At 42.8% G+C, this 26,587-nt stretch overlaps 1 protein-coding gene across 3 annotated transcripts in view; it reads right to left on the bottom strand.

Annotated features, from left to right (window-relative positions):
• The window catches only part of LOC124113561 (potassium voltage-gated channel subfamily H member 7-like), a 295,515-nt gene that overhangs the window by 178,831 nt on the left and 90,097 nt on the right, over positions 1 to 26,587 (bottom strand). For all 3 annotated transcript variants that reach the window (XM_048395341.1, XM_048395342.1, XM_046473964.2), the window contains exon 3: positions 8,306 to 9,036. In XM_048395341.1, coding sequence (XP_048251298.1) covers positions 8,306 to 9,004 — 699 coding nt within the window. In that variant the 5' untranslated portion in view covers positions 9,005 to 9,036. The remainder of the gene's footprint in view (positions 1 to 8,305; positions 9,037 to 26,587) is intronic.

Below are 26,587 nucleotides of genomic sequence, written 5' to 3'. Positions count from 1 at the left end.
TTTAAATACCCCACTCAGACACAGTATACTGAGCCAACCAGTCCTTGTTTTAGCCCCTTAATGCCGCGTGCCAGACAGGGCACAACAAGCACTATCTTTAACGTCTTTTGGTATAACGCGACCAGGGTTCGAACCATCGACCTTCCGCTATTTCCACTACATCACTGATGCGTTGACAATTATAAGCATGGGACCTTATGGTTCAAGACTTTCCTCATCACCCAGGATCGATCGACACCTAAATTGCTACGCTTTGTCTATTCTTACTCCGGGTGTTGCTTGTCAGGAATTTGTTGGAATATTGCTGAGAGCAAAAGAATTTTTTTCTAAAGATCGCAACTGATCACAGTGTTTGTTTGTTGTTTAACGCCGCACTCAGCAATATTCCAGCTGTATGAAGGCCGTCTCTAAATAATTGAGTCTGGACCAGACAATCCAGTGATTGACATCACGAGCATCGACCTAGGCAATTGGGATACGAGGATATGTGGGCCTGGCAGTCATTGCGCTGCCTCATCTTTATGGTTAACCTCGATAACTCTTTATCAATCAAAGTCCGATATCTCCGCAAAAGTCTTTCATTGTTAAAGTTGTTTCCATTCGAAAAATATTTTAAAATTTCATTTGCAACTTTCAAGATCAACGTGACGTTTCAAGATCACAGATAGTTCCCTCGATCAAGAATAACCATATTTAAGCCAAACTTTACAGGCCTACTAAGCAATCTTGCTTTCGGTTCGCCAAAAGTTTGACGACAGTTTCAAACCCGTTTTGTGCAACGGAGCCAATGGCACCAACGCTCTCTCAGGGCCCATAATTAAACTACTAGAGCCCTTATCGAGCACATCATTACACACATTACTGTTCCACAACAGCGGGGAGTCTTAGTCTCACTTTGACGTCGTGGTTGCACCTTGCAATTTCCCCCTTCAGATTCCATGCCATTAATCACAGAACAAAGATCGACGCTTATTGATACACTCTCATCGAGGGGTTTGATTCTCATACACGAAGAGCGATTTAAAATAGTCTAGCACGCCATTGCGTAATACGGCCGCGATGGGATAAATACTAGTCGTTAGGAAAACACTATAATTTGGGCTTGCGTTTCTACTGTGCATGTAAAGCGTGATTACTGCCTTACGTAATCAGGGTTTGAATCAATTTGGATGAAAAGACTGCATTTTTCTAACATTTCCCTTTTCTCCGAGATCATGTTGTTTTAGCCAACAACTTGAAAGGCGTGGATACCGCCCCATCCTTTAAAGCCGGAAAAAAATACATACGAACAAGAATTCCGTTCGAGAAAGTTGATTTAGGAGAAAGAAATTCTCTGAAGTTGCAAATTAGCGAGACAAAACACTTTTCGGATTTCTGTTAGAGTTGAAATGTGACTAATTCTCTTGTTTTCTCGCGCCTAGTGAGACACCCCCGAGACTTTGGTTCAGTTTAAGTTTTCATAAAAGAGACTGCTGTTCTGCCCGACACGAGGAACACGTTGCTGCACGAGGAACACGAAAAACACGGACCGGAATCACCGCGTGGCACGGTTGTTCTCACGCATGCGCACTTCACATCAATGGCGCCTTGAAATAAAAGAATATAATTATGACCTTGTTTCGGCTGACTTAAAGTACCAGATACAGATTACACAGATGGGGAACATATTTTGATCTGAACTTACACAATGTACCAGAAGTTGTTTTTGTAATGCCGACTTTTCTTATTTCCCGAATAATCAACCTGAAAAATGTTGCATTATTTACAAAATCAGTGTCAATAATCTCCCTTATCAACCGGATTTGTAGCACAACTTAAGATGAGAATAGTCACAGCGAAATGAGGTAAGTTCCTAGAGTAAACACGTTGTCTCAGACTGACGTTGATTCGATTCCAAATTCCAATTACACGAGGAACGGTTTGCCTGACAGCATCTTTTAAATGAAGAAGAATGATATCCTTTCCTTTCAATTATAATAATATCTTAGAAATACACACACACATCATCACCAATATTGAAAGTGCTCCTGTGGCATCAATAACAAAACTCTCCGACCATAAAATACCTTAGTCATTATATTACTTTACGCAAATGACAGAAATAAAATTAATCAAAATTCTCTATAAGGGCAGATGCCCCGTACCGTCTGTCCTGATCGAGCATGGCAGCCAATCATTCATGGCGAGCAAGAACGCCAACAGCAACCACAAGGTTATCGCCGTTACCGCCAAAGCTCAGCGAGTTGACCTTCAGTTGGTACACCTTCGCGAACAGATGGTTTCTCTGCATATTCCGCAGACATCGTTCAGTTCCCCAAAGCAATTTGGCGCGACACAAGCTATCCCTTCCGTCACCCGTAATGCATCACCCTGACCACCCTTGATACTCCCTTCTTCATCCCATCCCGGGGGGCAGGAGGCTGACTGTCCCCCATTCTTTATTCCCTGACATGACACGCAGAAGCGTCTGTTAGCATGCTGAATAATCCGTAATAAAAAACATCCCTAGCCTCGCGATACCTATAAAATCTGATGAAATCATATGATCTGGGCGCTCCGTAGCCCTGGAAGTGAATAACGAGCTGTGAGATCGATAAACGATCCTTTCATGCGTCCATATATCACTCATTATTATTGGACTAGCGCCTGTGAATCCTATGTAAGCATGCCTAATTCAACTAAGTGAAAACATTTATCAGCATGTATCACCCAAGTGCCTTTACAGCCGCCGTGAGACGAACCACTCCCACAGTTCGGCAGAAACTGGTTTTGAAGTGCACAAGCGCCCCTTTAACAATCTTACCTCCAATTCAATTAGCTCTGCATTCCCAAAGGCTAGCTTAACGGGTGTGCTACACGGGCAACCAAACCCTTTACTAATATAGTTTGTTTTCTGGGCCGTGGAGCCATCATCAGAATCAGCTTTTATTCTCCATTGAGTTTGAACAACGGTTGAACTTCTGGCAATTTGGACGACGCAACTCAAAGCAATCAAGGGCGGAACAATAGACGGGCTTAAATTCAGCTTCAAACAACTACCCTTCTTCAAGTTGATTTCTTTTGTTGTGTCCATTCTCAAGAGGCCTATGTCGGCCAGAAAAGAGGTTTAATGAAGACAAGGAATCCCTTGTAGGACGGGATATGATTATTAGAAGTGTCTATCCTGTAATGGCATCCTTTCATGTCGGTCTTTGTTGTTGGAAGGAATATCCTTCTTCAGGATCGAGTTGAAATTCAACCTCCTCGTCTTGGCATTTTATACCACGTAAGATGTCTTTGTAAATAAGTTCCATTAATAAACTCGCTGACTGACAGTATGAGAGAGCGAGAGAAGACGAGAAATAGCCAGGGGCAGCGAGAGACAACGAGAAGCAGCGAGAGACGGCGAGAGGGACACGAGAGAAGCAGGCACGCACACATTGAGAAACCGTAAATGACACGTACATGAGACAGAGACAAAGATGCAGAATGAGAAACGGTGAGTGAGTATAGTTTTACGCCGCATTCACCAGTACTTCAGCAGTTTCATGGAGGACCACACCAGAGAGAAGGACAGAAATACAGACGCACACAGATCGTGGGGCGTGTCGTAATCTGAGAGGCGAACGGGGTAATACTTCTTCTCAAATATGTAACTAAAACAGCTATGTGTGCCTAGGTTCTGTTCAGATATACAGTACATGTAGTGCGCGAGTGACGTCTACGCCGCTTTCATCGGTATTCTAGTTATATCACGGCGTGTCTGCTTAACGTGGAAGGACCGCCTCCGTGGTCTAGTGGTAGAGCGTCCGCTCGGAGAGCGTAGGGTCTGGGGCTCAATCCCTGTCCGCGTCATACCAAAAGACGTTAAGATGGCACTATTTATTACCCTGTCTGGCGCTCGGCCTGAGTGGGGTATTCATGTTAAACTGCGGCATGTAATCTCAGTGGGCGAGCACTATAAAATCGGTATCAGTCCGGACCAGTACAAGCAGCCACACACACACACACACACGTGCATGCACGTCGCTGTATAAGAGCAATAATCTTGGACGCGACTTCAAACCCAATTTCACCTCACCGCCTAATGTGGGAGGAAGCCCGAGGTGATGCAAGTCTCAGACGTTCATCACTTTGATGAAGCCCACAAGCACGGGTATGGTGCTGACGAATCTAAAAGCTTTATCCAGGCGAACCGGGATCCAAACCAACAATCATCGCCTTCAGCACGGTTGAGGGACACATCTCTTCACAGCAAACTGCTGCGTCTTAAACGACTGGACCACTTGTGTTCTCTATAAACTCTAAAATATGCTCTTCCACTTTTGTTGAAGATGTTTTATATTTCGAGGATACACACAAATGATTTTCACAATATGGGATCGTGTGGTCAGGCTCACTGACCTGGTTGATACATGCCAACGTAGCCCAGTTGCGAAGATCGAACCAGATTCGATTAATTAAGAGGCGGTTGGGTAGCCTAGTGGTTTAAGCGTTCGCTCGTCACGCCGAAGACCCGGGTTCGATTCCCGACATGGGTACAATGCGTGAAGCCCATTTCTTGTGTCCCCCGCCGTGATATTGCTGGAATATTGCTAAAAGTGGCGTGAAACCATTCTCAATCACTCACTCACTAACTCGATTATATGTAGACAGCCATCATTTCTCTGGGACATCGCGTGCAGCGGCGTAAAACGACAATAAAAACAGACAGAGTTGGGAAGAGGTCACGTGTTCGTGTGAAAAGTCAGACATGGCGGCTGTTTAAAGTACATACCACGAACGCTCACAGTGAAATTAGTTCCCTCGTGGACATAAAAGGGGCTAAAAAGTCACATGACTCCAAAACGCATCCACCGATGATTAAAAGCTCACAGGAGAGAGTTTTGAGCCTGAAGCCTTTTGAACGCTTTGTTAATGAGATAGTGTCTTTAAGACTCCGTGCAAATTGAATTTGGGCCAAATCTTTGTAGTTTCTATTTGAAGTTATTTCATTTTTACTGCTTAATGAACGTCAATGTTCGTAACTTGGCAATACAATGCCTGGGGGTGCTTGTTTACCGCTCTCGTCGTCTGCGGACGAGTGAGTGAGTGAGATGGGTTTAACCTTCTTTCAACAGTTATTTAGTTTCATGACGACATGGCAGCTTGGTGTGGGGGATAGCCCCATGTGATTGAGGTCAAAGAGAAACCTAGAAACATAATCGGGGCGAACCAGGATTCGAACCCACGAGCATAGGTTTCTGGCGTGCCCAAGGGACGCAACTCTTCCCTGCGAATTACGGCATCATAGCCGACTGGGCCCTTGGTGTCCCCATCTGCAGGCGAATGTTGTAGAATGTAACGGTAACGAAACTCTTTTTGTGTGACGTCACTTCATCATTCATGAAACTGTATTAGTATTTAAAAAATAAAGTGTTCCGCGTTAAACGTAAGGAAAGTAACCCTCTCGGCGGGTCTCAAATTTAAAAAGAGATCCGAGGGGTGCGCGACCTTTAATCATGTCCGGTAACGGGTCTTTCCAAAAGTAATTAAATTCTGACAGGAACCAGGTTATGTTACGTCGGACATACAAAACGTTTCCTAACAGATTTACAGTTTCCTTAAAGCAATAAACTGTTCCATTTGGATTCGATTTATGAGCTTGAAAATACTTCCGCAAACATTCACCCACCTTTGAATCGTAACTTACTAAAAGTCACACAGCGGCGAACTATTTAAAACGGTTCAAGATTTGGAATAAAATCGATGCCCTGGAACACCTACGGCTAAATTAGCTTTTAAAAAGTCGAAATTTAATTTAGTCGGATAATGGAAATATTATGTTTTTTCAAGTCGCTGTCATCACCTCTCCGTCGGTAAGGTACGTGGCGCTATTGTTTTTCGCGAGGAATGAAAGAAACTTGACAAATTCCCATACTACTTGAAAAAGTTTGATAGACGTGTTGTGTGTCTTCATCTAAAGCTACGTTTTGGTTGCCATGGGGAAAGTAGTGTTTAATGAGATATTTTTATAGCCAAAGCCGCGTGTATACGACAGCTGGTTCCTAATGAACAAAATGTTCAACACTCTAATTGTCCAAGCGATTCTCGTGGGATTGAAAGAAATCTTCCATGCGCGCGATCCATTTGTAGTAATCTGAAGAAGTTCGCAGTTGATTTTAAATCTTTCTGACCAATCAAAATATGATAGTTTTAAAGCGCACAAAGTGTTGGTTTAAGCCGGTGGTGTCTTACATTACGGAAACAGAGTTGACTGCTGCTGTGGACGTCATCATCATCATCATCATCATTATCATCATCAAATCCTCGTTATTATCATCGTCACATCATCATTTGTGGGTATGGGGGTGTCAGCCACACACACACACTCAACACAGTGGACTCAACACTCTCAAAAGTCATCCTCGATAATGGAGGGTATTATATCTCGGTTCTATCGTGATAAATACCCTAGACCCATCACCGTCGTTTCGGATATACTTCGCCATTTCTATCTCTTCCATCTTAACTTCACAGTACTATAGCAAACTATGTTTTTAACGAACACGCTTATAGCGAACTTACGGATATTACGAACTGTTATTGTATGCCGGCCATGTGCTGTGTATGTGCTCTTTATGATATGCTTATAACGAACTACGGTTATAACGAACTAAAATTAGAGTTCGTTATGACCGTGGTGTACTCTTGATTACGAAAGTATTTTGTTTGGAGGGCTATTTCTAGCGTCGTAACACTCGAATCGGGCTGAAATGGAGGCTACCAAATCACTTACATACCTCATCAACCGATGTATTTAGTCGCCTCTTTCGACTGCCTCCGAGAAGATCCGGATTTTCAGCAACCCATGCTTGTCCTAAGAGGCGACTAATGGTTCGGGTTGTCAGGCTCGCTGAACTGATGCATGTTATCGTATCCCAATTGCGCAGATCGATGCTTATGCTGTCAATCACTGGATTGTCTGGCCCAGACACGATGACTTACAGTCAGCCGTTTGTTTGTTTGTTGTTTAACGCCGCACTCAACAATATTCCAGCTATATATAGGCGGTCGGTAAATTATCATATCTGGACAAACAATCCGAACCTCTTATGACAAGCCCGGTCACCTGTTACAGCAAGCATGGGTCGCAGAAGACCTACTCTACCCCGGATCTTCACGGCTCCAACTCCCTAGGTAACATACATACGGTTACCCGTCCATAGCCTTCAGACACGTTACAGACTCGCACTTCCGGGTACCCGTTTTACAACTGATTCAGGCTGAAATCTAAGGTATAGCGGCTCCTGGTGGGCGAACAGCGCCGAGTTTCACTGCCCGAAGCAGAGTGCGACCCGATAGTGAACAGCAAGTATAAACGTAGCTTGAGTTCTATACGTGTATAGATACAAAGCAGGGCATTGTGCTTCCAATGTCTTAATTGAGGAACATGCTTCTACTGGCAATATCATTTGTCAGTTGTACAAAGGATCACTCCGTTTTATAACACATCTCTATTTGGGCTTAAAGGAAAACATCGAGCGACACCCAAAGGCTGGAAGACCTAACGTGACAGCGCATAATTACGTTATAAGGGCATTCCCAATTTCATTAAAATCAGATCTTAGTTCTCGCTGTTACTAAGCAAAGATCTGGGGACATCCCATTACGGGTCACGTCAGACCGACCTTGTGCGAATTTTGACCGACCAATGGAAGGACTGACAAGAAATAGACATTAGCCAATCAGAAGGCAGCTTTCTCGTGCTTTACGGCACTAAATTCAAATTGGCGACTACGCTTCGAAACATATTTTGACAAATTCTCGATTAAAAATTTGAATCCTGAACAAAAGAACATTCTGGAATGGCAAATATATGGTTTAGATTGTATGGATTCAGTCATTAACCCGTAACCATCGTTCGGAATACCCCGTGTTAGAGTTTTCGCGTCATTATTAGAAATCACATTCCGACTGTCACTTTCATGATCTGGTAAACGACGCCTTGATTGGTCGGATGAAAGGTCGTTTTGACGTGACCCCTAATGGGATGTGCTCAGATCTTAGTTTAGCGGTAGTGAGAACTAAGATCTGATTTTAATGAGATTGGGGCATTCCGTTCTGCCCATGGCATCAGTGTTATAGCTACGCTTATTTAGAAAATCAACGTGAGCTGAAATTAGTGAGAAAATGTAAGCCTCTTTTGGGGAATAAGCAGCGCTTTGAATTAGTACTCGATGATTACCTTTAACTGATTCAACTGGAGGCCCTTACAGTGCATGCAGCAAATCGATTTGAAAAAGAATACTAAAAAATAATAAAATAAGTATGTTAACGATCCTACCTTCTGAATGAGAAGTGCCTTGGTGCCTCCCTTCAGGAACTTCCTAGCTTGGGAGGGCTCTTCCGGAGTGGTGGCGGCACTGGTCATTTTGTCCGAGGGAGTGGTCACGCAGCTTGAGGGAGTCTTGATCATCTTCTCCTCGCGCGACTTTTCCCCCGTAGAGTTAGAAGCGAGGGGAAGAGAAACACTTTTTCTCCTCTTCAGGGTCGACTGTTCAGTCTCTGAGGTTTCTCCCCTTTGATCTTCAGGGGTTGTCTCCCCTTTTGAATCCGGAAATGACGACACAGGAGTAGTAGGGTCTGATTTCATCCCATCAGATTTCAATTTTCCATTCGCCAAAACCACACTTTTTACTGTTTTCTGAGAGTCCGACGAATCTCGGAGCATGTAGCTGACATTTTCGTCTCTGGAGTCGTCGCCGTTGTCCCTTGCGCCGAGGATGTCCTTGATGGCGTACCGACTCCTGGAACTTTCCGATCCCGGAGGCGTGAAAAACGTATCAGTTGAAATACTCCGGAAGCTGTCAAGTGTTCCACTGCGCAGGTGGCCGGAAGGAGGGATAAAGGACCCCTCGGGTGGCGTAACGTAACTATCTGATAAAGTTAGACTTCCGGAAGGGGACATAACTCCGTCAGAAGGAGAAGCCTTGCGCTCTTGGTCCTCGTGGGCACTTAGTTTGCGCACACCCGGGTTATCCATTGTGAAGTGATGTGTGGTCGTGCAAACAGTAACTGCAAGGTAAAAAAGTCCGGTTATGTCGAATTCGAAAGCGAGGAAGTTAATCCTTGGGATCGTGCATATATTCAGGGTTGGGTGGGGGAGGCCTGGGCTTTTATCGATAAAGAAATGTGTTCCACAAAATAATTGAAACATATTTTACCTACGTGTTTTACAATAATTTGGTCATTTACGCCCCAAAGAATCCGTTTCGACAGAAAACCGAGTCAGATTAATCTCTGGGCCTGGCGTTTTTTACACTGACGCAAAAAGTGAATTGTATGGCTCTATATTATAGCGCGTTCTAAACAATCGCGATAATGGTAAATCTCGTAATCCACACCTCGACTAAGCACGGTATTTCCCCGCTTGACTAAACACAGAATTCGTTGGTGTGTCACGGCTTCTTGTGAGTAGACACGTTTTAGTTTCTGGAATGTCTTGATGTGGAATTACCCCTACCTCCATTCAAAATTGATTAGAAAAGAGCCCATTTGTTTAGACGAAGTCCCTTGACCAAGCTATGCATAATCCCAAACCGGAAATGATGTAAAGCACATATTCCACACGGATCATACTACAAAATAGACATACCGCGATAGTAGAGAGTTACCCGCCCTTGAGTCACTAATGATTGTAACTTTCTTTACCGAACTCGGCACAGAAAATCAGCATTGATCAATCCTAATTGATGTGTCATAAATGTTGAACAAAGAACAAGAAACATTTTGCATATAGCATATTTAAATACCGCGGTAATATAACGTAGCCTGACCTTCAGAAATTGTTTGTTTCAGTTGTTTTTATGTTATGTTTCATTTTACTTTTATATTAGAGAAAATAGCCACTATTTACATGTAGACCCTACATCCCCAACGGTAGTGATGCATTTCTCTCCCCAGGAACGTGAGGGGAAGTGAAGTAAAATTGAGTTTTTCGTCGCGTCCAAGATTATTGCACTTATATAACGACGTGATTCTCACGTTGTGACGGCTTCCAACGTCTTCCCGGGTCTTCGGCGTGACGAGCGAACGGTTTAACCACTGGGCTACATCACTGCCCCGTTATAAAGTGTAACGACAATATGGTTATAAAGTGTGAATAATCATAAATAGAGGTGGGATACGGTTGCACAATGTGTGACAAAGTTAATTGATGGTCACAAAACCTCGACGGCGTTGCTAGGTGTTCATGCTATCAACCACTGGTTTGTATTTGGCCGATCACTTTCAACCCAACTTGATACAGCTGCAATGCGGAGGCAGATAAGCAATCCAATATGACCCTGTCTGTTGTGTGTTCGGGCGGTTTTACATCCTAGAATGGACATTGTCGCGTTGTCGCCCTTTGTTAATATAAATACAAACATTATTCACAGCGCGACAATGCGACAAATGTTCAAAATGTCGCGTTGTCACATTGTCGCGCTAGGTTTATTTTGACACTTTTTGCTTGTTTGTGTATGAACGACAATGCACCAACGCGACATTGCCCCTTCTAGGAAGCCAAACAATCGTCACTGTAAACCTTGTAAATTGCAGGCGCGAGTGCTGCCAGCCACGATAATGAAATAGTCAATAGTACATGCTATCTTATAGGTTTATCGTCTTGCGTGCAGGGTCCGCGACCTGACCGCAGCTCTAAGTGCAGCATTTACATCAAATAGAACACGCCACGATACCGATCGAAAAAGCCAAAATGGTACAATTGTTTTGTCTCGTATCGATGTTCAATAGGCGCCATGTTCTCCGACATCCCCAAAGGGACGATTGGCTGCGGGCAGTAATAACACTATTCGACTAACATAATTACAAGACATATATAATATATAGCAGTTATTATAAACTGCCGGGAAAAAGAAAGTATGCACTCGTGTTTTATGGTGGCCTTATAACGTTTATATTCTTTGGTCAAATCCAATTTCAGACATTGTACTTTCTTTAACTACCCGTAAAAATGCGGGGTAGAATAGGTCTGCAGCAACCCATGCCAGTTGTCAAAAGCGACTATGCTTGTCGTTAGAAACGACGAACGGGATCGGGTGGTCAGCCTCGCTAATTTGGTTGTACCCCAATTGCGCGGATCGATGCTCATGATGTCAATCACGGGATTGTCTGGTCCAGACTCGATTATTTACAGACCGCCGTCATATAGCTGGAATATTTCTGAGTGCGGCGTTAAACAACAAACAAACAAACAGGCTTTCTTTCACCCGGCAGTTTGCAGATTCAGAACTTGAGCAGGAGAATGTACAACTATTTTGATGAACCATTTGATGATACCCGAGGGTGTGTCTGCTGTCTGTTTTTGCTCTTTTTTGAGGGGAGAAGGTGGGCCTATAAACCAGGTCGTGTTCTCCAGGAAATACTCAGCTTCCAAAAAACTGATGTTGTCTCATCATTAACGAAAACAACAACAGTATCCTTAAAGCGTCCAACAACAACAGTAACCTTAAAGCGTCCAACAACAACAGTATCTTTAAAGCGTCCAACAACAACAGTCACCTTAAAGCGTCCAACAACAACAGTATCTTTAAAGCGTCCAACAACAACAGTAACCTTAAAGCGTCCAACAACAACAGTATCCTTAAAGCGTCCAACAACAACAGTATCCTTAAAGCGTCCAACAACAACAGTATCCTTAAAGCGTCCAACAACAACAGTAACGTTAAAGCGTCCAACAACAACAGTATCCTTAGAGCGTCCAACAACAACAGTATCCTTAAAGTGTCCAACAACAACAGTATCCTTAAAGCGTCCAACAACAACAGTATCCTTAAAGCGTCCAACAACAACAGTATCCTTAAAGCGTCCAACAACAACAGTAACGTTAAAGCGTCCAACAACAACAGTATCCTTAAAGCGTCCAACAACAACAGTATCCTTAAAGCGTCCAACAACAACAGTAACGTTAAAGCGTCCAACAACAACAGTGTCCTTAAAGCGTCCAACAACAACAGTATCTTTAAAGCGTCCAACAACAACAGTATCTTTAAAGCGTCCAACAACAACAGTAACGTTAAAGCGTCCAACAACAACAGTAACCCTAAAGCGTCCAACAACAACAGTAACCCTAAAGCGTCCAACAACAACAGTCACCTTAAAGCGTCCAACAACAACAGTATCCTCAAAGCGTCTAACAACAACAGTATCCTAAAAGCGTCCAACAACAACAGTATCCTTAAAGTGTCCAACAACATAACAGAATCCTTAAAGTATCCAACAACAACAGTATCCTTAAAGCGTCCAACAACAACAGTAACGTTAAAGCGTCCAACAACAACAGTAACCTTAAAGTGTCCAACAACAACAGTATCCTTAAAGCGTCCAACAACACCAGTATCCTTAAAGCGTCCAACAACAACAGTATCCTTAAAATATACAACAACAACAGTATCCTTAAAGCGTCCAACAACAACAGTATCCTTAAAGTGTCCAACAACAACAGTAACGTTAAAGCGTCCAACAACAACAGTCACCTTAAAGCGTCCAACAACAACAGTATCCTTAAAGCGTCCAACAACAACAGTAACGTTAAAGCGTCCAACAACAACAGTCACCTTAAAGTGTCCAAAAACAACAGTAACGTTAAAGCGTCCAACAACAACAGTAACGTTAAAGCGTCCACCACAGCAGTATCCTTAAAGCGTCCAACAACAACAGTCACCTTAAAGCGTCAAACAACAACAGTATCCTTAAAGCGTCCAACAACAACAGTAACGTTAAAGAGTCCATCACAGCAGTATCCTTAAAGCGTCCAACAACATAACAGAATCCTTAAAGTATCCAACAACAACAGTATCCTTAAAGCGTCCAACAACAACAGTAACGTTAAAGCGTCCAACAACAACAGTAACCTTAAAGCGTCCAACAACAACAGTAACGTTAAAGCGTCCAACAACAACAGTCACCTTAAAGTGTCCAACAACAACAGTAACGTTAAAGCGTCCAACAACAACATTAACGTTAAAGCGTCCACCACAGCAGTATCCTTAAAGCGTCCAACAACAACAGTCACCTTAAAGCGTCAAACAACAACAGTATCCTTAAAGTGTCCAACAACAACAGTATCCTTAAAGTGACCAACAACAACAGTAACGTTAAAGCGTCCATCACAGCAGTATCCTTAAAGCGTCCAACAACAACAGTATCCTTAAAGCGTCCAACAACAACAGTATCCTTAAAGTATCCAACAACAACAGTATCCTTAAAGCGTCCAACAACAACAGTATCCTTAAAGCGTCCAACAACAACAGTATCCTTAAAGCGTCCAACAACAACAGTAACGTTAAAGCGTCCATCACAGCAGTATCCTTAAAGTATCCAACAACAACAGTATCCTTAAAGCGTCCAACAACAACAGTATCCTTAAAGTGTCCAACAACAACAGTCACCTTAAAGCGTCAAACAACAACAGTATCCTTAAAGTGTCCAACAACAACAGTAACGTTAAAGCGTCCATCACAGCAGTATCCTTAAAGCGTCCAACAACAACAGTATCCTTAAAGTGTCCAACAACAACAGTATCCTTAAAGTGACCAACAACAACAGTAACGTTAAAGCGTCCACCACAGCAGTATCCTTAAAGCGTCCAACAACAACAGTATCCTTAAAGTGTCCAACAACAACAGTATCCTTAAAGTATCCAACAACAACAGTATCCTTAAAGCGTCCAACAACAAGAGTATCCTTAAAGTGTCCAACAACAACAGTATCCTTAAAGTGTCCAACAACAACAGTATCCTTAGAGCGTCCAACAACAACAGTATCCTTAAAGCGTCCAACAACAGTATCCTTTAAGCGTCCAACAACAACAGTATCCTTAAATTGTCCAACAACAGTATCTTTAAAGCGTCCAACAACAACAGTATCCTTAAAGTGACCAACAACAACAGTAACCTTGAAGCGTCCAACAACAACAGTCACCTTAAAGCGTCCAACAACAACAGTATCCTTAAATTGTCAAACAACAGTATCCTTAAAGCGTCCAACAACAACAGTATCCTTAGAACGTCCAACAACAACAGTATCCTTAAAGCGTCCAACAACAACAGTATCCTTAAATTGTCCAACAACAGTATCCTTAAAGCGTCCAACAACAACAGTATCCTTAAAGTGACCAACAACAACAGTAACCTTAAAGCGTCCAGCAACAACAGTCACCTTAAAGCGTCCAACAACAACAGTATCCTTAAATTGTCAAACAACAGTATCCTTAAAGCGTCCAACAACATTAGTATCCTTAGAACGTCCAACAACAACAGTATCCTTAAAGCGTCCAACAACAACAGTATCCTTAAAGCGTCCAACAACAACAGTCACCTTAAAGTATCCAACAACAACAGTATCCTTAAAATATCCAACAACAACAATATCCTTAAAGCGTCCAACAACAACAATAACCTAAAGGCGTCCAACAACACCAGTATCCTTCAAGTATCCAACAACAACAGTATCCTTAAAGCGTCCAACAACAACAGTATCCTTAAAGTGTCCAACAACAACAGTATCCTTAAAGTGTCCAACAACAACAGTATCCTTAGAGCGTCCAACAACAACAGTATCCTTAAAGCGTCCAACAACAGTATCCTTTAAGCGTCCAACAACAACAGTATCCTTAAAAGCGTCCAACAACAGTATCCTTTAAGCGTCCAACAACAACAGTCACCTTAAAGCGTCCAACAACAACAGTATCCTTAGAACGTCCAACAACAACAGTCACCTTAAAGCGTCCAACAACAACAGTATCCTTAAAGTGACCAACAACAACAGTAACGTTAAAGCGTCCATCACAGCAGTATCCTTAAAGCGTCCAACAACAACAGTATCCTTAAAGTGTCCAACAACAACAGTATACTTAAAGTATCCAACAACAACAGTATCCTTAAAGCGTCCAACAACAACAGTAACCTAAAGGCGTCAAACAACACCAGTATCCTTCAAGTATCCAACAACAACAGTATCCTTAAAGCGTCCAACAACAACAGTATCCTTAAAGTGTCCAACAGCAACAGTATCCTTAAAGTGTCCAACAACAACAGTATCCTTAGAGCTTCCAACAACAACAGTATCCTTAAAGCGTCCAACAATAGTATCCTTAAAGCGTCTTACAACAACAGTATCCTTAGAACGTCTAACAACAACAGTCACCTTAAAGCGTCCAACAACAACAGTATCCTTAAAGTGTCCAACAACAACAGTAACGTTAAAGCGTCCATCACAGCAGTCTTCTTAAAGCGTCCAACAACAACAGTATCCTTAAAGTGTCCAACAACAACAGTATCCTTAAAGTGACCAACAACAACAGTAACGTTAAAGCGTCCATCACAGCAGTATCCTTAAAGCGTCGAACAACAACAGTATCCTTAAAGTGTCCAACAACAACAGTATCCTTAAAGTGTCCAACAACAACAGTATCCTTAGAGCGTCCAACAACAACAGTATCCTTAAAGCGTCCAACAACAGTATCCTTTAAGCGTCCAACAACAACAGTATCCTTAAATTGTCCAACAACAGTATCCTTAAAGCGTCCAACAACAACATTATCCTTAAAGTGTCCAACAACAACAGTAACGTTAAAGCGTCCATCACAGCAGTCTTCTTCAAGCGTCCAACAACAACAGTCACCTTAAAGCGTCCAACAACAACAGTATCTTTAAAGCGTCCAACAACAACAGTAACCTTAAAGCGTCCAACAACAACAGTATCCTTAAAGCGTCCAACAACAACAGTATCCTTAAAGCGTCCAACAACAACAGTATCCTTAAAGCGTCCAACAACAACAGTAACGTTAAAGCGTCCAACAACAACAGTATCCTTAGAGCGTCCAACAACAACAGTATCCTTAAAGTGTCCAACAACAACAGTATCCTTAAAGCGTCCAACAACACCAGTATCCTTAAAGCGTCCAACAACAACAGTATCCTTAAAGTGTCCAACAACAACAGTAACGTTAAAGCGTCCAACAACAACAGTAACCTTAAAGCGTCCAACAACAACAGTATCTTTAAAGCGTCCAACAACAACAGTATCTTTAAAGCGTCCAACAACAACAGTAACGTTAAAGCGTCCAACAACAACAGTAACCCTAAAGCGTCCAACAACAACAGTAACCCTAAAGCGTCCAACAACAACAGTATCCTTAAAGCGTCCAACAACAACAGTATCCTCAAAGCGTCTAACAACAACAGTATCCTAAAAGCGTCCAACAACAACAGTATCCTTAAAGTGTCCAACAACATAACAGAATCCTTAAAGTATCCAACAACAACAGTATCCTTAAAGCGTCCAACAACAACAGTAACGTTAAACCGTCCAACAACAACAGTAACCTTAAAGTGTCCAACAACAACAGTATCCTTAAAGCGTCCAACAACACCAGTATCCTTAAAGCGTCCAACAACAACAGTATCCTTAAAGTATCCAACAACAACAGTATCCTTAAAGCGTCCAACAACAACAGTATCCTTAAAGCGTCCAACAACAACAGTAACCTTAAAGCGTCCAACAACAACAGTATCCTTAAAGTGTCCAACAACAACAGTAACGTTAAAGCGTCCATCACAGTAGTATCCTTAAAGCGTCCAACAACATAACAGAATCCTTAAAGTATCCAACAACAACAGTATCCTTAAAGCGTCCAATAACAACAGTAACGTTAAAGCGTCCAACAACAACAGTCACCTTAAAGCGTCCAACAACAACAGTATCCTTAAAGCGTCCAACAACAACAGTATCCTTAAAGCGTCCAACAACAACAGTATCCTTAAAGTGTCCAACAACAACAGTAACGTTAAAGCGTCCATCACAGCAGTATCCTTAAAGCGTCCAACAACATAACAGAATCCTTAAAGTATCCAACAACAACAGTATCCTTAAAGCGTCCAACAACAACAGTAACGTTAAAGCGTCCAACAACAACAGTCACCTTAAAGCGTCCAACAACAACAGTATCCTTAAAGCGTCCAACAACAACAGTATCCTTAAAGCGTCCAACAACAACAGTAACGTTAAAGCGTCCAACAACAACAGTCACCTTAAAGTGTCCAACAACAACAGTAACGTTAAAGCGTCCAACAACAACAGTAACGTTAAAGCGTCCACCACAGCAGTATCCTTAAAGCGTCCAACAACAACAGTCACCTTAAAGCGTCAAACAACAACAGTATCCTTAAAGCGTCCAACAACAACAGTAACGTTAAAGCGTCCATCACAGCAGTATCCTTAAAGCGTCCAACAACATAACAGAATCCTTAAAGTATCCAACAACAACAGTATCCTTAAAGCGTCCAACAACAACAGTAACGTTAAAGCGTCCAACAACAACAGTCACCTTAAAGCGTCCAACAACAACAGTATCCTTAAAGCGTCCAACAACAACAGTATCCTTAAAGCGTCCAACAACAACAGTAACGTTAAAGCGTCCAACAACAACAGTCACCTTAAAGTGTCCAACAACAACAGTAACGTTAAAGCGTCCAACAACAACATTAACGTTAAAGCGTCCACCACAGCAGTATCATTTAAGCGTCCAACAACAACAGTCACCTTAAAGCGTCAAACAACAACAGTATCCTTAAAGTGTCCAACAACAACAGTATCCTTAAAGTGACCAACAACAACAGTAACGTTAAAGCGTCCATCACAGCAGTATCCTTAAAGCGTCCAACAACAACAGTATCCTTAAAGCGTCCAACAACAACAGTATCCTTAAAGTGTCCAACAACAACAGTATCCTTAAAGTATCCAACAACAACAGTATCCTTAAAGCGTCCAACAACAACAGTATCCTTAAAGCGTCCAACAACAACAGTAACGTTAAAGCGTCCATCACAGCAGTATCCTTAAAGTATCCAACAACAACAGTATCCTTAAAGCGTCCAACAACAACAGTATCCTTAAAGTGTCCAACAACAACAGTCACCTTAAAGCGTCAAACAACAACAGTATCCTTAAAGTGTCCAACAACAACAGTAACGTTAAAGCGTCCATCACAGCAGTATCCTTAAAGCGTCCAACAACAACAGTATCCTTAAAGTGTCCAACAACAACAGTATCCTTAAAGTGACCAACAACAACAGTAACGTTAAAGCGTCCACCACAGCAGTATCCTTAAAGCGTCCAACAACAACAGTATCCTTAAAGTGTCCAACAACAACAGTATCCTTAAAGTATCCAACAACAACAGTATCCTTAAAGCGTCCAACAACAAGAGTATCCTTAAAGTGTCCAACAACAACAGTATCCTTAAAGTGTCCAACAACAACAGTATCCTTAGAGCGTCCAACAACAACAGTATCCTTAAAGCGTCCAACAACAGTATCCTTTAGGCGTCCAACAACAACAGTATCCTTAAATTGTCCAACAACAGTATCCTTAAAGCGTCCAACAACAACAGTATCCTTAAAGTGACCAACAACAACAGTTACCTTAAAGCGTCCAACAACAACAGTCACCTTAAAGCGTCCAACAACAACAGTATCCTTAAATTGTCAAACAACAGTATCCTTAAAGCGTCCAACAACAACAGTATCCTTAGAACGTCCAACAACAACAGTATCCTTAAAGCGTCCAACAACAACAGTATCCTTAAATTGTCCAACAACAGTATCCTTAAAGCGTCCAACAACAACAGTATCCTTAAAGTGACCAAGAACAACAGTAACCTTAAAGCGTCCAACAACAACAGTCACCTTAAAGCGTCCAACAACAACAGTATCCTTAAATTGTCAAACAACAGTATCCTTAAAGCGTCCAACAACAACAGTATCCTTAGAACGTCCAACAACAACAGTATCCTTAAAGCGTCCAACAACAACAGTATCCTTAAAGCGTCCAACAACAACAGTATCCTTAAAGTATCCAACAACAACAGTATCCTTAAAGTATCCAACAACACCAGTATCCTTAAAGCGTCCAACAACAACAGTAACCTAAAGGCGTCCAACAACACCAGTATCCTTCAAGTATCCAACAACAACAGTATCCTTAAAGCGTCCAACAACAACAGTATCCTTAAAGTGTCCAACAACAACAGTATCCTTAAAGTGTCCAACAACAACAGTATCCTTAGAGCGTCCAACAACAACAGTATCCTTAAAGCGTCCAACAACAGTATCCTTTAAGCGTCCAACAACAACAGTATCCTTAAAAGCGTCCTACAACAGTATCCTTTAAGCGTCCAACAACAACAGTCACCTTAAAGCGTCCAACAACAACAGTATCCTTAGAACGTCCAACAACAACAGTCACCTTAAAGCGTCCAACAACAACAGTATCCTTAAAGTGACCAACAACAACAGTAACGTTAAAGCGTCCATCACAGCAGTATCCTTAAAGCGTCCAACAACAACAGTATCCTTAAAGTGTCCAACAACAACAGTATCCTTAAAGTATCCAACAACAACAGTATCCTTAAAGCGTCCAACAACAACAGTAACCTAAAGGCGTCCAACAACACCAGTATCCTTCAAGTATCCAACAACAACAGTATCCTTAAAGCGTCCAACAACAACAGTATCCTTAAAGTGTCCAACAACAACAGTATCCTTAAAGTGTCCAACAACAACAGTATCCTTAGAGCGTCCAACAACAACAGTATCCTTAAAGCGTCCAACAATAGTATCCTTAAAGCGTCCAACAACAACAGTATCCTTAGAACGTCCAACAACAACAGTCACCTTAAAGCGTCCAACAACAACAGTATGCTTAAAGTGTCCAACAACAACAGTAACGTTAAAGCGTCCATCACAGCAGTCTTCTTAAAGCGTCCAACAACAACAGTATCCTTAAAGTGTCCAACAACAACAGTATCCTTAAAGTGACCAACAACAACAGAAACGTTAAAGCGTCCATCACAGCAGTATCCTTAAAGCGTCGAACAACAACAGTATCCTTAAAGTGTCCAACAACAACATTATCCTTAAAGTGTCCAACAACAACAGTATCCTTAAAGCGTCCAACAACAACAGTATCCTTAAAGCGTCCAACAACAACCGTATCCTTAAAGTGTCCAACAACAACAGTATCCTTAAAGTGTCCAACAACAACAGTATCCTTAGAGCGTCCAACAACAACAGTATCCTTAAAGCGTCCAACAACAGTATCCTTTAAGCGTCCAACAACAACAGTATCCTTAAAAGCGTCCAACAACAGTATCCTTTAAGCGTCCAACAACAACAGTCACCTTAAAGCGTCCAACAACAACAGTATCCTTCAAGTATCCAACAACAACAGTATCCTTAAAGCGTCCAACAACAACAGTATCCTTAAAGTGTCCAACAACAACAGTATCCTTAAAGTGTCCAACAACAACAGTATCCTTAGAGCGTCCAACAACAACAGTATCCTTAAAGCGTCCAACAATAGTATCCTTAAAGCGTCCAACAACAACAGTATCCTTAGAACGTCCAACAACAACAGTCACCTTAAAGCGTCCAACAACAACAGTATGCTTAAAGTGTCCAACAACAACAGTAACGTTAAAGCGTCCATCACAGCAGTCTTCTTAAAGCGTCCAACAACAACAGTATCCTTAAAGTGTCCAACAACAACAGTATCCTTAAAGTGACCAACAACAACAGTAACGTTAAAGCGTCCATCACAGCAGTATCCTTAAAGCGTCGAACAACAACAGTATCCTTAAAGTGTCCAACAACAACAGTATCCTTAAAGTGTCCAACAACAACAGTATCCTTAGAGCGTCCAACAACAACAGTAACCTTAAAGCGTCCAACAACACCAGTATCCTTAAAGTATCCAACAACAACAGTATCCTTAAAGCGTCCAACAACAACAGTATCCTTAAAGTGTCCAACAACAACAGTATCCTTAAAGTGTCCAACAACAACAGTATCCTTAGAGCGTCCAACAACAACAGTATCCTTAAAGCGTCCAACAACAGTATCCTTTAAGCGTCCAACAACAACAGTATCCTTAAAGTATCCAACAACAACAGAATCCTTAAAGCGTCCAACAACAACAGTAACCTAAAGGCGTCCAACAACACCAGTATCCTTCAAGTATCCAACAACAACAGTATCCTTAAAGCGTCCAACAACAACAGTATCCTTAAAGTGTCCAACAACAACAGTATCCTTAAAGTGTCCAACAACAACAGTATCCTTAGAGCGTCCAACAACAACAGTATCCTTAAAGCGTCCAACAATAGTATCCTTAAAGCGTCCAACAACAACAGTATCCTTAGAACGTCCAACAACAACAGTCACCTTAAAGCGTCCAACAACAACAGTATGCTTAAAGTGTCCAACAACAACAGTAACGTTAAAGCGTCCATCACAGCAGTCTTCTTAAAGCGTCCAACAACAACAGTATCCTTAAAGTGTCCAACAACAACAGTATCCTTAAAGTGACCAACAACAACAGTAACGTTAAAGCGTCCATCACAGCAGTATCTTTAAAGCGTCGAACAACAACAGTATCCTTAAAGTGTCCAACAACAACAGTATCCTTAAAGTGTCCAACAACAACAGTATCCTTAGAGCGTCCAACAACAACAGTAACCTTAAAGCGTCCAACAACACCAGTATCCTTAAAGTATCCAACAACAACAGTATCCTTAAAGCGTCCAACAACAACAGTATCCTTAAAGTGTCCAACAACAACAGTATCCTTAAAGTGTCCAACAACAACAGTATCCTTAGAGCGTCCAACAACAACAGTATCCTTAAAGCGTCCAACAACAGTATCCTTTAAGCGTCCAACAACAACAGTATCCTTAAATTGTCCAACAACAGTATCTTTAAAGCGTCCAACAACAACAGTATCCTTAGAACGTCCAACAACAACAGTATCCTTAAAGCGTCCAACAACAACAGTATCCTTAAAGTGTCCAACCACAACAGTATCATAAAAGCGTCCAAAAAGAACATTTACTTTAAAGCGTCCAACAACAACAGTGAGTGAGTGAGTGAGTTATAACGCTGCTGTGAGGAGTATTTCTGTTATATAATTTTTTTTGTACGCATGTTGGAGGAACGCCCTAATGTCTGCTCCGACTGACAAAGTTAAAACAAGGAAATTTGGTCAAGTAGTTCAACTTAAACGTCGGTCATATAGCCAATTCCCTTCCACTGATTTACCGCCTAAAACAGCCCAGTGAGACAGCCTCATATGATACCGCTTTAGAATGCGTTTAAACATTCAGAGTGACAAAATTCTATCCACAAGACTATGACAAGAGGGATGACTCCAACTTTCCAATGAGGTCCCGCAATATTCGATGTTAGTTTGGCGTGTTATGTTTCACAATGATGCATACAAAAATGGCTCAATAATGCGAATTACATCCGTTAGTGTTACGGACGCAGCCTCTATTTTCAAAATGGGATCGACGTTTGTGAAGCACCCAGAAAACACAAGATGGACTGCGGATAGAAGTGCGGGCTTGTGGATTGACAGACAGACAAATATCAGTTCATACGGACACAAGACGAACTGCGGATGGACGTACGGGCTTGTGGATGGACAGACAGACACGTATCAGTTCATACGGACATCATTGTCACGGGCTTGGCTGCAAAACTAACAACGGGATACTGTAAAGTTTCAAAATTAGGATGCCCGTCGTAATTAAAAAGTCGTTATACTGAGAGAACTCTCCACAGTCGACACCCGATAACCGATACTAGATTCCGAAACGAATTTCGTGTGTTAAGTGAATATTGTTTTACACCGCTTTAAGCTGTATTCCAGCAATATCAATGTATTCACCCCCTGAACCTGTGTACCAATGTAGTCCCAGTCGGTCCCAGGCCTCATGCTTGATGTCAGCCTCCGTATTGTAGTGGATAGAACGTGTACCCATGGGGTCCCAGTCGGTCCCAGGCCTCATGCTTGATGTCAGCCTCCGTATTGTAGTGGATAGAACGTGTACCCATGTGGTCCCAGTCGGTCCCAGGCCTCATGCTTGATGTCAGCCTCCGGGGCGTAGCGGATAGAACGTGTACCCATGTAGTCCCAGTCGGTCCCAGGCCTCATGCTTGATGTCAGCCTCCGGGGTGTAGCGGATAGAACGTGAAAACATGTGGTCCCAGTCGGTCCCAGGCCTCATGCTTGATGTCAGCCTCCGTGTTGTAGTGGATAGAGCGTGTACCCATGTGGTCCCAGTCGGTCCCAGGCCTCATGCTTGATGTCAGCCTCCGTAGTATAGTGGTTAGAGCGTGTACCCATGTGGTCCCAGTCGGTCCCAGGCCTCATGTTTGATGTCAGCCTCCGTGGTGTAGTGGATAGAGCGTGTACCCATGTGGTCCCAGTCGGTCCCAGGCCTCATGCTTGATGTCAGCCTCCGTAGTATAGTGGTTAGAGCGTGTACCCATGTGGTCCCAGTCGGTCCCAGGCCTCATGCTTGATGTCAGCCTCCGTAGTATAGTGGTTAGAGCGTGTACCCATGTGGTCCCAGTCGGTCCCAGGCCTCATGCTTGATGTCAGCCTCCGTGTTGTAGTGGATAGAGCGTGTACCCATGTGGTCCCAGTCGGTCCCAGGCCTCATGCTTGATGTCAGCCTCCGTAGTATAGTGGTTAGAGCGTGTACCCATGTGGTCCCAGTCGGTCCCAGGCCTCATGTTTGATGTCAGCCTCCGTGGTGTAGTGGATAGAGCGTGTACCCATGAGGTCCCAGTCGGTCCCAGGCCTCATGCTTGATGTCAGCCTCCGGGGTGTAGTGGATAGAGCGTGTACCCATGTGGTCCCAGTCGGTCCCAGGCCTCATGCTTGATGTCAGCCTCCGGGGTGTAGTGGATAGAGCGTGTACCCATGTGGTCCCAGTCGGTCCCAGGCCTCATGCTTGATGTCAGCTTCCGTAGTGTAGTGGATTGAGCGTGAACCCATGTGGTCCCAGTCGGCCCCAGGCCTCATGGTTGATGTCAGCCTCCGGGGTGTAGTGGATAGAGCGTGTACCCATGTGGTCCCAGTCGGTCCCAGGCCTCATGCTTGATGTCAGCTTCCGTAGTGTAGTGGATTGAGCGTGAACCCATGTGGTCCCAGTCGGTCCAATGCCTCATGCTTGATGTCAGCCTCCGTAGTGTAGTGGATAGAGCGTGTACCCATGTGGTCCCAGTCGGTCCCAGGCCTCATGCTTGATGTCAGCCTGCGTAGTGTAGTGGATAGAGCGTGTATCCGGAGAGCGGTCGGTCAGGGGTTCGATCCCCAGCGCGTCAAACCGAAAGACGTTTAAATACGGTGCTCGCTGAAACCCTGCCTGACGCTTGACATTAAGTGGATAACACAAGGATTGGTCGGCTCGGAGTCTTTATACTGTGTCTGAGTGGGGTAAACTGTGGCATGATATTTCAGGGGCTTGCCCTTTGGGGATCATTGCTCAGCGATCAAACCCTTGGCAATCAAGTCAATTTCTCTTTCAGCTACCGGCTTCCGTGACATCAGTGTAACTCAAGTCAACCCCCATTTCCCCATTTAGTGAGTCAGTTTCAACGCTGGGAGGTCAGTATTTCAGTTATATAATGGTTTGATGGCATGTTCGAGGAAAGCTCGAAGTGATGAAGATCTTAGATGTTTACCATGATTCAACCCCATTATCCTGGCACGCCTAAGGGATGTAACTCTGTACAGCAAATTGCACGCCAAGAACGACTGGGCCATCAGTCCTAGTCCTCGTTAATTTTCCTTGATGAGATGGATAATACCGCTGATGATATTTCTCAAAAATATGTAAAAAAAAACCCAGAAATATCAGACGCATTAGGTGCGTTGGTGAAACACGTCTGAACGTATTGACACGAGGCTTATAACAACGCTCTATCATACCATAATGTGTCTTCAGTGAAGGTCGATAGGATAAAGGACGTCATCCACTGTACAAATGTTTGATTGACAAGACCACCTGTAGGAAGCAATCTGGACCCTTTCACCCGCGATAAGCTTGTCTGATGACTCCTCTGACGAGGAAGTCCAATTGTGCCATATTCGCTTCCTCCGTACAAGCACGGAGACGAATAATTAACTGTATGTTTACAATCCGAAGTGTGTCGGAGAGGTAGAATGAATGTTTGGTAGCAGACATAACGAACTGCGCTGTCAGACCAGGAAGACGTCATGGCTACTGGATCTCCTTCACGAATGGTCCCTGTTGGGGCGGGTAGGCTGTAGGCAGAGTTAATTTAATTTGTCTGTCGTGATAAGAGTTATTAGATGGTCAAAGTACTCGAGGAGCTTCGCTTATTTGAGATCACATGAAAGGTACGCTTGGCTTGTTATGACGTTGTTCTGAGACGTACCAGTGGTCGTTAGCGACGTGTAGATAGGGTGCTATGGAGCAGTTGTGAAGGAATTAAGTAACAGCGTTCACGCAAAAGAATGTGGGTCAGTATGGCTTGTTTTTGTATTTTTCACATACTATTTCTATTTTTGGCGATGTCTTGCAGTGACGTCATACCGTACATGATGACAATACGTCCATGCCCGGAAAGGGGATTATTTGTAGATGTTAAATTGCTTACAGACCAAACACGTAGGATTTGATAACCTTAAAGAAGCCATCAAAGTGAAAAGGCAGGGCAGGCGTTTATTATCATTTAAATAAGACGGATGTTGGTTGGGATAAAAGATCTAAGGGTTCTGTTTGTTTTAAAACGTGGCAAAGCGTTTCATAAGACCTGACTTAGGGGGATACACTCATGACTTAAAACATGATCTGCGTCAGTTAAACTTTTATGAGGGAAGTTTTAAAACACATTTATGGATCACCTTTTTGTACGGTGAGGATAACAAGTTACCACACATAATCAAATCCGTTTTGCATATGATATTATGTCAAAATGATAAAATATAAAAACAAGAAACTCATTTCCATAAAAATAAGAAATGTCTGCTGAAAGCAGAATCCGTTGAACGATTCCGACTGATTTATATCCTGGTCATGAGTTTATGAATCCCTATCAACGAGTGATAATACAGGGTGTGAGCATTTCATGCACCATCGGTGGTACCCGTTACAAACACATGCAAAGGCAAATCAATTATTCATTTTGAAAATACACAGAGACATGTAGCACAAGTGACCTAAGGTGACTGCAGCTGACCTCAGGTTTGTCACTGATGCGTCAAGATTGGAAATGCCCTCCATACGGAGTGAGTGAGTGAGTAGGGTTTTACGCCGCTTTAAGCAATATAACAGGAATATCACGGCGGGGGACACAAGAAATGGGCTTCACATGTTGTACCCATGTCGGGAATCGAACCATGCTCTTCGGCGTGACGAGCGAACGCTTTAACCACTAGGCTACCCGACCGCCCCTTCCATACGGCCAGGATAACATTGTGTGGACGCTCTACTGAATGTTGTATAACCTCTTTTGTATGAAAAATACATGATGACTGGTCTTTTATAGAAACGTTCAATGGGGGGGGGGGCAGCAATCGTATCAATATAATGAAAGTTGTCACCTTACTTTAGTTTATAATATCTTGGCTAAATATTGCGAGCTCTTCACAACTAAATGGAATGTGGATAACGCAATCAATCACGGATATAACCATCAGAACATGTATATCATATTCATAATTTCGCGTTCCAGTGATTGTGTACATC

The sequence above is a fragment of the Haliotis rufescens genome, unplaced genomic scaffold, assembly GCF_023055435.1.
Source record: "Haliotis rufescens isolate VD_foot unplaced genomic scaffold, xgHalRufe1.0.p SCAF_14, whole genome shotgun sequence".
NCBI lineage: Eukaryota > Metazoa > Mollusca > Gastropoda > Lepetellida > Haliotidae > Haliotis > Haliotis rufescens.
Note: the sequence above shows the minus strand (reverse complement) of the source record. Positions and strands in the feature narration are given on the sequence as shown.